At 44.7% G+C, this 12946-nt stretch overlaps 1 protein-coding gene across 3 annotated transcripts in view; it reads left to right on the forward strand.

The window, feature by feature from the left end:
• ARHGEF6 (Rac/Cdc42 guanine nucleotide exchange factor 6) overlaps positions 1–12946 on the forward strand; it is a 373875-nt gene that overhangs the window by 36012 nt on the left and 324917 nt on the right. For all 3 annotated transcript variants that reach the window (XR_013981476.1, XM_080990089.1, XM_080990090.1), the window contains 7 exons: positions 2475–2545; positions 5682–5776; positions 7340–7435; positions 8182–8304; positions 8894–9032; positions 10757–10816; positions 12680–12826. Coding sequence is in view for 2 of the 3 variants with exons in the window: in XM_080990089.1 (XP_080846215.1) it covers positions 2475–2545; positions 5682–5776; positions 7340–7435; positions 8182–8304; positions 8894–9032; positions 10757–10816; positions 12680–12826 (731 nt within the window). In the remaining variant the exon portion in view is untranslated. The remainder of the gene's footprint in view (positions 1–2474; positions 2546–5681; positions 5777–7339; positions 7436–8181; positions 8305–8893; positions 9033–10756; positions 10817–12679; positions 12827–12946) is intronic.

Raw genomic sequence — 12946 nt, forward strand, 5'->3', positions numbered from 1 at the left:
GCATACTTTTTGTAAGCAGCTGCCCCCAATAGGATTCATTTGGATGGGCAGGATGTAAGGTTAATAAATGAAATGCATTTTTTTTTTTTGCTGTTTTCCCTACTATATGATTTTTAGAGCACACTTCCCCCTAATGTGTGGCTTCTGTGCACAATGGTTGGAGAACTGTATCACAAAATTTGGAAAAACTGCAAATACCAAAGGATGGCTGTGTTCCAGTTCCCATGTTGTTTTGATAGGTACAAATCAGGAAGGTTTGCATTAAAATCTGTGGCAGACCAAATTTCGCCTCCATCCCTTACCAAAAAGGATGATATGAGTTGTAGTTTAGCAATATCTGCAGGGCCACAGATTCTACATTCCTACATTAAACCGTGTGGCTGCCCATATCTCAATAAGACCGGAACCTTCATATGGTCTGTCTCTTTGTATGTTCGTTGAAATTGGGATGGTGATGATATCGATTTAAGGATTTTGTTCCAGGCCCCCTGGCTTTGCTTTCATAGTTTTCAGTCTGTCACTGTAAGGAGCAGAGGATGCTTCCTTGTTTCTGTTCCAAAATGGACCATTTGTGTTTGTCACCCAGCTTTCAGGAAATAAGGCCAAACAGCCCCAAGTTTATCATTACAGCCATCGAGTCATGTGTTCCTTGTATCAGGGCAGCAAAGCTCTTCCTGAGATGGTGATCATACTCCCGCCCACAAAGACAACGTCTCCAAGACAGGCTTTGATCTGTTCCAGCGTGGCTGTCATATGATGGTCATCTCTCTTGGCATCCTGGGATGTCCTGGGGTCTCAAAGGCTGGCTTGCCACTGTCCTGCTTCTAGGGACGTCTTGGAAGTGCCACAGGGGCTGCCCTCTTATGGAGCCAGGAAGCACTGCAAGGGAATGAGCAATAAATAGAGGCAGAGTGTGACCTTGGGGGGAAATCAGATGGCTCTGCTCATTGCTGCTTTCACTCCTGCCTTGTTCTCTGGGCAAACAAACCATAGGCTCTTTATGCATTAGGTTTCTAACACTGGGTTGCAAGCTCTTCGGGGCAGGGAGCTGTCCTTACAGCAGTGCTTTTAAAAAATGGCAATGTAATATACAGTGGTGCCCCGCAAGACGAATGCCTCGCAAGACGAAAAACTCGCTAGACGAAAGGGTTTTGCGTTTTTTGAGTCGTTCTGCAAGACGAATTTCCCTATGGGCTTGCTTCGCAAGATGAAACGTCTTGCGAGTTCTTGTGAGTTTGTTTCCTTTTTCTTAAAGCCGCTAAGCCGTTAATAGCCGCTAATAGCCGTGCTTCGCAAGACGAAAAAACCGCAAGACGAAGAGACTTGCGGAACGGATTAATTTCGTCTTGCGAGGCACCACTGTATACCATAATAACATTGCAATCGAACAGATACAAGTATGGATACAAATAAGGAAATAAAAGTAGCAAGTAAATCCGAAATGGATAGCTCAGACCTGGGGTTAAACGAAGCTCTCGTGACTTTTTCCAGGCCATACAGCTTAACAGCCTTGCTCTGCGTTCTCTACAACTGCTTTTGCCTGGCTGGAATGTGCCCTTAAATAATGCCTTCTGTTTGTTTTATTTTGTTTAACTTTTAGAAGACCTCTGAAGGCAGCCCTGTTTAGATAAGTTTTTAATGTTTGAAGTTTTATTCTGTTTTTAGTGTTCTGTTGGGAGCCACCCAGAGTGGCTGGGGAAACCCAGCCAGATGGACAGGGTATAAATAATAAAATTATTATTGTTGCTGTTGCTGTTTTGTTTGTTTGTTTTGTTTATTTGCTTCCTTGCTTGGATGAGAGATGGGCAGGGGGAGGGTTGAGATTTATTTATTTCATAAAAGTTACACACAGCTTGATTGTAAAAACCCAACCTCAAAGTGGTTTACAAAAAGAATAAAACAACGAAATTCTCAGCTAAAAACAACAATGTAAAAACCTTCAAAAATAATAAAAGCCAATGATAAACTAAAAACCAAATTAAGGCACACGTCAGCATTCTACATGTCTGGAGAGGCTTTCCTAAACAAAAGTCTTTCTTAGCAGGAATCGAAAAGTGCACAGTGAAGGCACCCACCTCATGTTAATAGGCAGGGAGTTCCGAAGATTGGGTTATGTCACTCTAACAGGTTGCAAATGTAAAAACCTCTGGCTTTTGTGTAGCTGGAATATGGCCAGTTTTACAAATGTGAGAGTCACCCTGGTACACCAGGGTTGTACTGGGTGGTTTAAAAAAAATGCTGCAAAATTTTTATTTTATTTTTTTTAAAAATGCTGATGCTGCTCCTTCAGGAACCTCTAAAACTACCCAGTTTGCTGGCTTTAATGAAAGGACCTATTGTCAACATCAGTCAATGCTACAGCCTGGCAATTGCAATCTGCTTCTTGCCCGCACAGTTGTTTAAATTTTGCTTGAAATGCCAGCTCTTCTCACCATCACCTGACAGAATAACAATTCCCACTGCTTCTCTTCCAGATAAACCACTTTCTCCAAAAGCTTTGAAAGCAGTTGAAAGCCCACAGCTCACCAAAAATTACTATGCCGTGGTAAGTTCGTTAAGTCCCCATTATCACTCAGTGCTATTAATTAGACTTATTACTCTTATTATCCACAGGGGAGTTGTTGTTGTTGTTGTTGTTGTTGTTGTTGTTGTTTGGAAGACTGCAGGTATAGTCCTTGAGGTCTTACGATATTCTCATTTGAACCAGAGAAGTTACTAAGAGTTCCAAATGGGAGCATATTTCCCTCAAGGCATTTGAACATTTGCTGTCATCATTTATATATAAAGTAAATAAAAAAATATGTAAATATTTATTTCTTTATTTTTAAGATGCATTATATGTTTTGCCACAAGATTTAGAGAAGTACCAAAAAACTTTTCGAGGGAATTATTTACTGAGCGTTCATTCTGACTTGTTTGCGGGGAGGAGGTTAGACGACGATGCATCAAGCAACTGTTTTCCTACCTTCTAGTGCATTTTCCTCATCACTTTCCTTCCTGCAAAAGGTCCAGCTTTCCAAGGGGAAACAGGTTTTGTTGCACAGGGCCATTGAATGAGCATTGATTGCTTCATCTAAATTGATGTGACTGAATCCCAAGATCACCACATTCTGGAAGTGACCAGAGAGCTCCCCCTGGAGGCATTTACACAAGCATTCTGCCGTGTGCAGAATGATTTAAGAGTGGAGCAAAGTCTGAACCACATGCTCCTGCTGAATATATATATATATATATATATATATATATATATATATATATATATAAATTCATACACACACATATAATATTATCACATAATCTTAATATAAAATCATAATATCACACAATCATAATACACGATCACACTATCATAATATGATATCACATAATGATATCGTACATAAAATCATCACACAGTCATATCATGTAATATGATCATTAGTGAAGGAAACTAACCCCTTCCTATATCCATTTACTCGATGACCTGAAGCATGGAAGGCAGATTGAGGCAGTCTATTGGCTGCACAAGCACAGTGTAACAGCCTGCCCATGTGTGTTAAATATTGGGGCAGGGGAACCTAATCTTCCCTTTGAAATCTGAAGTTCACTGAGAAATGCTGGCAAGCAGCCATCTGGGCAGAAGCTAGCAAGTTTGGCTACCCCAGTGATCTGCCCCAGGGCTCCCATTTAATGAGATCATTTTGTATGTCTCTGCTTACCCTTCCTTTCTCTCTAAATCTGCTTGACCTACCATTGAGACATCTTGGTGCTATGTGGCTGAGTTTGACACACAGGATGTGACACTAATGGGGTAGGAAAATGCTCCAGACTTAGAACAGAGTGGGCCTCGAGAACCAGGAGGCAGAATACATTGGCATTTAAAACAGATCTGTATCGTTGTGTTGAATTCCCTGGCTTGGTGGTTCCAGCACAAGCAGAGTCTTTTGAACAGAAACCGAAGAGAGGAATGAACATTGGGTCCTAACTGAGTGCTGCATTTTGTTGCATAGTGCTGGAGATTGTAGCTCTGTAGGGGAAAACTACAGTTCCCAATATTCTTTGCAGGAAAGAATGAGCTTTAAATGCATGTTGTGTGTGCATCCTAAGATCCTGCCATGTGAGATGGGTGCACCAACAGCCATGCCTGAAGTTAAATGTGTTCCTACAGCGTATGCCAGAAAATATTTTGTTATTAGAAATAAGCAATAAAGGATGCCAATCTTAGACTTCTGAAACTCCTTACAAGACCTGATCCTCGTGATCTCTGCAGCTGGAGTATCCACTTGCCCTGTTTCATTATAGACTCAGCTCCTCCACTGTGCCCTCACAGAAGTAGAGATTGAGCTGGATGGTGAGAGCAGGGATTGAATAGTGGAGGGGATTCTGCATATCCTTTTGTTTACCAATGGCCAGTGCCTTTTTAAACTATGGAGTGATTGCCATAGCATGCAAGTGGCATAGAGTTGGCTTACGGACAGCATCTGATCCCTGGAAAATTCTGGCCCTGATGTTAGCACCTTGGCTTCAGCTGGTTCCTTCATTGGAGCTACAGGCTTTATGGCGCAGTAATTAGGTGCCCGGCCTGCAGAAATCAGTCCTCTCCCACAACACTAGAACTTGTGGAGACCCAAGGAAGCTGGATGTTGGGAGATTAAGGACAGAGAAAATAAAGCACTTATTCATGCACTGCATAGTTAAACTATGGAACTGGCTCTTCCAGGAGATGGTGAGGGCCACCAACTTGGATGGCTTGAAAAGAGGATTGGACAAATCCATGGAAAAGGAGGCTGTCAGGGGCTGCTAGCCATGATGCCTGTGTTCCACCACTGCCAGAGGTGATTCTGCCTCTGAATGCCGCTTTATGGGGATTATGAGAAAGAAGGCAAATTATAGCTTCTGAAGAGAGACCACAGCAGGGAGGAAAGGGTTAAATTCTCCCTCCACACCACATGGTTATCACCTTCCCACCTCCCACTCCAGCAGCTGCTGTGTCTTTTCCTTTTTTTAAATCATCCATCTTAAATGCAATAAATAAATAAATCCAGGTTCAAACCCAGAAGCTTCCCAAAAGCAAAGTCCTTCATGCGTGATATGCTGGCCTCATGTGGAAATGAAGGAACTCAGTGGCAGAACATCTGCTTTGCATGCAGAAAGTCCCAAGATTTAATCCCTGGCATCTCCTGGTTGTTGTTAGCCTCCATCTGTCTCGAGAAACAACGGAGTACGCCTCCGGGGGTGAAGTCCAACTGCTGTGTTAGCAGCACCAAATTACTTTTCTGGGGTGCAATCCTGGTCAGTGTGTCTGGAGGTCCTGGGCTGCCCAGAGGACAAGACCTCCCCTTTGGCCTTGCTGATATGGTCCAAAGGAAAGCAGAGCAAGGTGTTTGGCACCCGCTTGGCTGCAGGAGTTGATGAAAAGAGGCATGCAAGGCACCACCCAACCATCTTAGGGTCTCCATTCTGGATTTGTGTAGATTTTTTGTCCTGACTATATCCCACAAGGCAGTGGAGGTTTAGGACCAGAGTTTCCCTTCTCCTAGATGGGCTACTTGCCCAGGTAGATGAGCCCCTGATAAGGCTGATACATCTCTCTCTCTCTCTCTCTCTCTCTCTCTCTCTCTCTGTGTGTGTGTGTGTGTGTGTGTGTTCAAAACACATTCCCCTCTCTCTCTTTCTTACACACCCACCCTCACTTGCTACAGGTACTTCAGAATATTCTGGAAACAGAACGAGACTATGCCAAGGAGCTGCAGATGCTTCTGGGAACGTACCTGAGACCTCTCCAGTCCTATGACAAGTAAGATCCAACTTGCTATTGAGTTGATGTCTTCTGTTAAGATGGGTAGAGATTAATCCTTGATTTGTACAAATTCTTGAACGGTTATTTACTATTTAGATTTCCCCAGCTCCAGAGCCTGTCGCTGGTTAGACTTGATGCTTTAAAAAATATTTTTACCTGAATGTGCTCACGTCTCTGAATCCAAAAGTCATTAGTGATGGACACAGCTTTAAACCTTTTAAACACCCTACTCACAGATTTTAAAGGTTCCTTTCAAATGTTATATTTCTTTTCCATTACTTAAGCTTATCCCCAAAATGGACAAAAGAGTCTTATTACAGGAGGAGTGATACACACTCAAAATTCAAGTGTGTTGTGGAAATTGAGGAACAGGTTGTTGGTGATCAAAACACTGTAACTGATATGATCACAGTCTATTTCAGGGGTGGGCAGCCTCTGACCCTTGGACTGGACTTGACCCACCATGCCTCCCCATTTTAGGAAAGCCCAGCCATGCACCCTATGACAGGTGTCCTGTGTGATGTCAGGGGTGGAGTGGGTAAGGGCAAGGCTTCAAAGGAACAATCAGGAGCTCAAAATAGCCTCCTGATTGCTTGTTGCTGAAACAGAACAAGGCAGCAGGAGCGCAAGGAGGGGAAGAAACTGCTTTTTCCTCCCAGTGATGCTCCTTGAAGCCTCCCCATGCTGATCCAATGTCCAATGCCCAAGGTTGAAAGGACCAGTGCAGAGTGGACTCTGCAAACCTTCCCATACACCCGCTTCCAACTTTCAGTGGAGTGCCAGTGTGGTGTAGTGGTTAAGAGCGGTAGTTTCGTAATCTGGTGAACCGGGTTCGCGTCTCCGCTCCTCCACCTGCAGCTGCTGGGTGACCTTGGGCCAGTCACACTTCTCTGAAGTCTCTCAGCCTCACTCACCTCACAGAGTGTGTGTTGTGGGGGAGGAAGGGAAAGGAGAATGTTAGCCGCTTTGAGACTCCTTCGGGTAGTGATAAAGCGGGATATCAAATCCAAACTCTTCTTCTTCTTCTTCTTCTTCTTCTTCTTCTTCTTCTTCTTCTTCTTCTTCTTCTCCTCCTCCTCCTCCTCCTCCTCCTCCTCTTCTTCTTCTTCTACTTCTTCTTCTTCTTCTTCTTCTTCTTCTTCTTCTTCTTCTTCTCCTTCTCCTCCTCCTCCTCCTCCTCCTCCTCCTCCTCTTCTTCTTCTTCTTCTTCTTCCTCTCCTCCTCCCCCTCCTCCTCCTCCTCCTCCTCCTCCTTCTTCTCTAGTGTCTCCCAGTTCCTGTAGCTTCTGTCCTCAGTGCTCCCAAAATTGAGACAAATTAGTCTGCAAAGGGTTGGGAACCCTGCAAAGGATTTTGACAATGTGCATGGCTTCGCCCGCCTGTCAAATTTGACCCACAAGGCCGATTCTGATAAGGATTCATCCTGTGGACCCTAAAAGGTTTTCCTCCCCATGCCCAATGGAAGCTTCCTATAACATGAAATGAAAGCGCCATATTCCTTCAGTGCTTTTTAATGAGCAGATTTGATTTGCCCATTGTCTTGGTATTTGAATTCTTCCAGGCTGAGTGCCATGGATATTGCATCTTTACTTGGAAATGTGGATGAAATCTGCACCTTTCAGCAAACTCTCAACCAGGTGCTGGAAGAATGTGCTCAGTAAGTGCTTGACATTGCATTTGGGCAAATGTTTCCCATTTCTTTGAAGCCTGCTAATTGGGAGGGGTGGGGTCAAGAAGAAAGGATTGTCAAGTTGGAATATATGTACGGAAGGGGGAGAAATTCATAGCAGTTCAGCTTTTAATGTGAGCCTGGCTAAGCCACACTTGCCAGAGCAATGCACAACCCAAAGTACTGCCAGCCTTTTAAAATTCTCACTTCTCTGAATTTTCCAACTCAGTTCTCCAACCAAAAAATGTTGGATGCATGCATTCATGAAAATCCCATCCATAAGTGCTTTATTCTAGGGGAAATCGCTCACAAGGAGGTGCACACTTGGCAGAATTGTGCACAACTCTATCTACCAGGAGAAATGTAAACTTAACACGCTGACATATCTTTCGGGGGAATCTTTTAAAAAATAATAATAAACTGAAATAAGGAAAACTGAATTTAAGGTTAGGGGGAAAATGGAAGTGATTCCTTCATCCTTGCTTAGATATAAGAAAACCTGATTACAAAATGCTTTCTTGTCTTTGGAAAGGTTCTGTGACCTTTAGCAAATTCTTGGCCTTGCTTGCTCATATGCATGGTGTAGGCAAGGGCTTGAACTTGGGAGATTGTGCTTTGCTAACCAGGTGAGCTCCTGACTGAGGTGCAAGACGTGACCTCCTGACCAACCCCCCGTTCCCTTAACCATTGCACACAAGCCTGCTCTGAAACCCTTCCCTTGTATATTACTGCAGGCTCCCAGAGCACCAGCAAAAAGTGGGGAGTTGCTTCATAAGCCTGATGCCCCAGTTCAGGTCTCTGTACCTCACCTATTGTGCTAACCACCCTTCTGCAGTCAACGTCTTGACTCAGCACAGGTAAAAATTAAAATATTATTCTATTAGCTTTTCTCGCTCCCCGTCTTCTTCCTCTTCCTCCTTCCCTTTTATATCCCCCCTTCTGCCCTGTGCAATCCAGGAACTCTAAAATCCTGAATTACGGAGAATATGAAAAGGCAAGTTAAACTTGGCACATCCTAGTTACAGGTAGGTAGCCGTGTTGGTCTGCTGTAGTCGAAACAATACCATAGATGGTATCTGAAGAAGTGTGCATGCGCACAAAAGCTCATACCAATAACAAACTTAGTTGGACTCTAAGGTGCTACTGGAATAATTTTTTTTATTTTGGCACATCCTATTATTCCTCTCTATTACCTTGTTGCTGATTTGGTGTGATTAAATAATATTATAAGGTATGATATTTATGTTGATTGCTTATCTACGTGTAGCAACAATAAGTTACCAGATAGGGGAATTACAGTATATTTTTAAACTCATAAACATTTTATTTTGTTTTAAAAGTGCCATTCAAAATGGTGCCAGCTAGAGACCCTAAGAGCAGCCATGTTGTTTCTGAGCAAGAGTCCATCTTGTTCAGTATGTCTTTTTTTGTGCACCTGTCTTCCAGTGACGAGCTGGAGAAGTTCATGGAGATTCAGGGAGCCCCCTGCCCAGGGATACTGACCTTAACCACAAACCTCAGCAAACCATTCACACGACTGGATAAATACATCATCCTTCTGCAAGAGCTTGAGCGGCACATGGAGGTGAGCTCAGTGGCTGGGAGAGGCATACCTGCTAGCAAAAGAAGAGCAATCATGTCCCTGGTACTTTCGGCCAACTCCCAACAGCAGGGTATGGCCAGCCATTCAAAGACCACATTCCCCAGGGGATTGTAAGTCAGAGGCCACATGCTGAAAATGCACAGAGCCAAAGGCAAAGTGACCACACTCCTTTACTCTTCCTTCAACTGCTCTTTCTCCTTTTCATAAAATTGTAGAGTTGGAAGGGACCCAAGGGTCATCTAGTCCAATCTCCTGCCATGAAGGAATCTTTTCTTTCTGCCTCCCCCCCACCCCACTTTCCCCTCATTGCCACCCATGTGAAATTAGACCAAGGGCTACAGGTTGTCCACCCCTGCTCTGTGGATTTTTATTTGCAGCTCTTGCCGACACGAGTAAGCCAACTTCAGGCCTCAAATACTTGCTTGTCTTGTTTCACCTTACCTTCTGGGCACCAGGTAGGTCCAGAGGCAAAAGCAGGCAGAGAAATGAAGGTTCTCTTTGTATACAGTAGGCTGGTTTCTGCATGCACCCTCTCTCAAACCCTCTGTGCTCCCATTCAGGCAAGTAAAAAAGCAGTTTCAGAGTCCAAGGCACATTCCAGTCAAGTAAAAGTGCTTCAGGAGGTGACACAGCAGGGCTGACAGAGAGGCTTGGAGGAATCTGAACCCCAGCCCTGTGGAAGATTAGCAGCAAAACATAACTGATGCATGCTCTTGCAAGCATGAGAAGGGGCTCAGACCACAGAGCTGTATTGCTGAGAGGCAGATACTCAGACCATGGAAATGCAATGGGTAGAGAGGGTTCTTTGTGATGTCATTTCCCCTCCTCTCCTGCAGAGGAAGGAAGAGCTGGGATAGCTCAGTTGGTAGAACATGAGGCTCTCAGGGTTGTGGGTTTGAGCCCCAGGTAGTGCGAAACTTTCCTGCATTGTATGGGGTTGGACTAGATGACCCCTGTGGTCCCTTCCAACTCTACAATTCTATAATCAAACTTCTTCCCTCTCTCTCTTCCTTTGACCAGTGATGGATGCAGACATGCCTCCACTTGCCCCAGCTTTAGGCACATGCCTGAAGCTGGTTATGCAGTAAATATAAGTATCTTGTCTGCATAGTTTTTATGGCTACTATTGCTGTAAACCAATGCATGATTATAAAGTAAGTAAATCATATTTTAAAACTTAGTTTACAGGTTGTTGCCCAGCTCTGTGTTAAGCGGTGTCTAAGAAAGAGAGAGCCAGCTTACTTCATTAACTGGACTTGCTCAAAACAAGATTTTAAAGTCTAATTCCTATGCTTTTACTTTTGCTGCCAAAGATGGGATTTTGAAACCATCCAACCTATAGATGAGGACACCTGGAGGGATAATTGCAATTAATATATCCTCTCTTATCCATTAAAACCCATCCCACAAGTCCTGAACTTCCCCACCCCAGTTTTAGATGGTTGTAAACTGCCTTAATATCCCTGGGGTAAAAGTCAGTATATAAATGATTGCAAAAAATAAGAATGGGTCTTAATATACGCCCCCTTGATCTGCTGCGCTTTGACTTACACACACACACAGAGCTCCATCCTATGTCGCTGTTCTTTCAACTAGCAGCATCTTGGGTTGGGTGGGGAATGTGTTATGAACACACACACACACACACACACACACACACAGATATACCTGCCCTTTTGCACTCACTAAAGCTTCTCTTTTCCTAGGAAGCTCATCCGGACCATGAAGATGTCTTGAGAGCAATCACCTCCTTCAAGTCTCTTGTGGTAAGTCTTGGAAGCAGGCTCTGTGAGCCACACATCACCAGGAGTGGAGCAACCTAGGGGGATGATGGAGGGTCAAAAACCCAAAACTATTTCTGCAGCGGGGTCCCTGTCTCCAATGTCTGCCCATTCAGCATGAAAGGGGAGTTTTTCAGCCACTGAGAAGGTGTCTTCTCACCCTGCAGCCAATCAAAGTGGAAGGAGGTGAGTCAGCCGCTGAGGATTGGCTCCTAGGGCCACTCTGGAGAATGTGCACAGGAAGAACACAGAGGACAGATTGTTCTGTGTGTTCCAAAGCTCAGCATTTAGGGAAACTGGGAAAAAACCAGGTGCTTCAGTTTCAAGAAGGTCATTGCAAGTTCTGCTACATACAAGGAAAACACAAGTTAAGCTACTCTGAAATAATCTATTGGAGCGTATCAAATCGCCTGCCCATTCTTTTGCACAGAAAATAAGTTGATCTGTTTGAAAGGCAACACAGAAAGGTCTGCATTGACCATTATAATATTTAATATTTTTATTTTTATTTCTGCAAACCTTGGGTCTTCCTAATCCTTCCTCTGACTTATGCATGGATGGTGCCCTGATATGGGTCTATGCTTGTAGAATGAATTCACCATTTGTATGGGATAGGAGTAAGGAACCCACCCAAGGGCCCAGTTCACTTCTGTGCAACCTCCCTGGGGCCACGTGCCAGTGGTGGGAGGGGGGGGCTGTAGACAATAATGGGCAGAGCAACAAATACACATTTTACCTTTCCATGGCATGCTCCTTTCTACCCCCACCAACACCTCTATCATCCATCCAGGCAAGCAAGTTATTGGAGTTCAGGGCACATTCCAGCCAGGCAGAAAAATATTGAAGGAGCATATGAAGTGAGGGCCGTGTCTTACGGAGAGGTTGCTGGGGAGGGAGTGTGGCCTGGGGAGAATCTGACAGTGAGGGCCACATCTGGCCCCCAGTACAGACATTTCCACCCCTAGTATGTGTAAGGAGTGCCCCTTTGAATCCCACCCCCGTGCATTTTCCTAGGAACGTTCGCTCACATAAATTCAGAAGCTGTAGAGATTTAAAAGATTTAAACTCTCCACATGGGGGCACTCTTACCCCACTCAAAGCTCGATCTTCTGTTCTTAGGAAAGCAAAGATTCTTTCTTTCTCTTGCCTCTTCCGCTGCCTTCACTGTAGTCCAGTCTGGACAACCTGCTTCCTTCCTCATCAGAGAAGAAGCACGTGTTGTGGTGGGAAGGTGGGCAGGAGACTTCTGAAGCTGGGTGCAAAGAAGGAGGTGGATGTTGGTTGAAAACAGGAAAGAAAAGAGGCGTTGAGTTAGCTCAGACAGCTGGGGAGTGGGGGCATTGCTGTGCTTCTCCTGCACAAGCTCCCTGGTTCAACCCCCTACATTTGCGCAAAGAAAGAGCAGGAAAGATCCTTCTCTTCTGCCTGAGACCCCAGAGAGCCACTGCTAACCAGAAGAACACCTGAAGAGCCCTGCTGGGTCAGTATAACGGGGAGATCTGGTCTTGCACCCTGTTCTCTCAGTGACCAACCAGATGCCCAAATGGGAAACCCACAAGCAGGACCTGAATCACTTGCGATTCCTAGCAACCAACAGAGGCCTATTGACTCTGACACATAAGGCAGAACGTTGCTATTGTATCTAGCAGCCACTGGAGCCACGAACCACCTTTGTTGCCATCCCTCAGTTCTTAAATGAGGCATCCAGAACCAGACATCTATTCCCTCTCCTCCCATTTCTTTGTGGTTTTTTGGGAGAAGGAAGAAAAACGGGGGTTTGTGTTTCGCCTTGCTTTTTATGCTTGCCCTCTGATCTGTAACCAAAGCCTTTCTTTTCTCTCTTGGCAGTCCCAGTGTCAGGAGATGAGGAAGAGGAAACAGCTTGAGCTCCAGATCCTGTCAGAGGCCATCCAGGGATGGGAGGGCGAAGACATAAAATCAATGGGCAATGTCCTGTATATGTCACAAGCCTTGGTCCAGTATGGAGGGAGTGAGGTGAGAGCAGCAGGACTTAATATCCTAAACCTTGAGGGCTGGACTCCTTCTCCATCACCTCTTTGTCTGTTTTCTGTGGTCAAGGGCCCTGATATGACCCTGTTCCCCCCAGCTCCACCA

The sequence above is a fragment of the Podarcis pityusensis genome (genome assembly GCF_964106645.2).
Source record: "Podarcis pityusensis genome assembly, chromosome: Z".
Lineage (NCBI taxonomy): Eukaryota > Metazoa > Chordata > Lepidosauria > Squamata > Lacertidae > Podarcis > Podarcis pityusensis.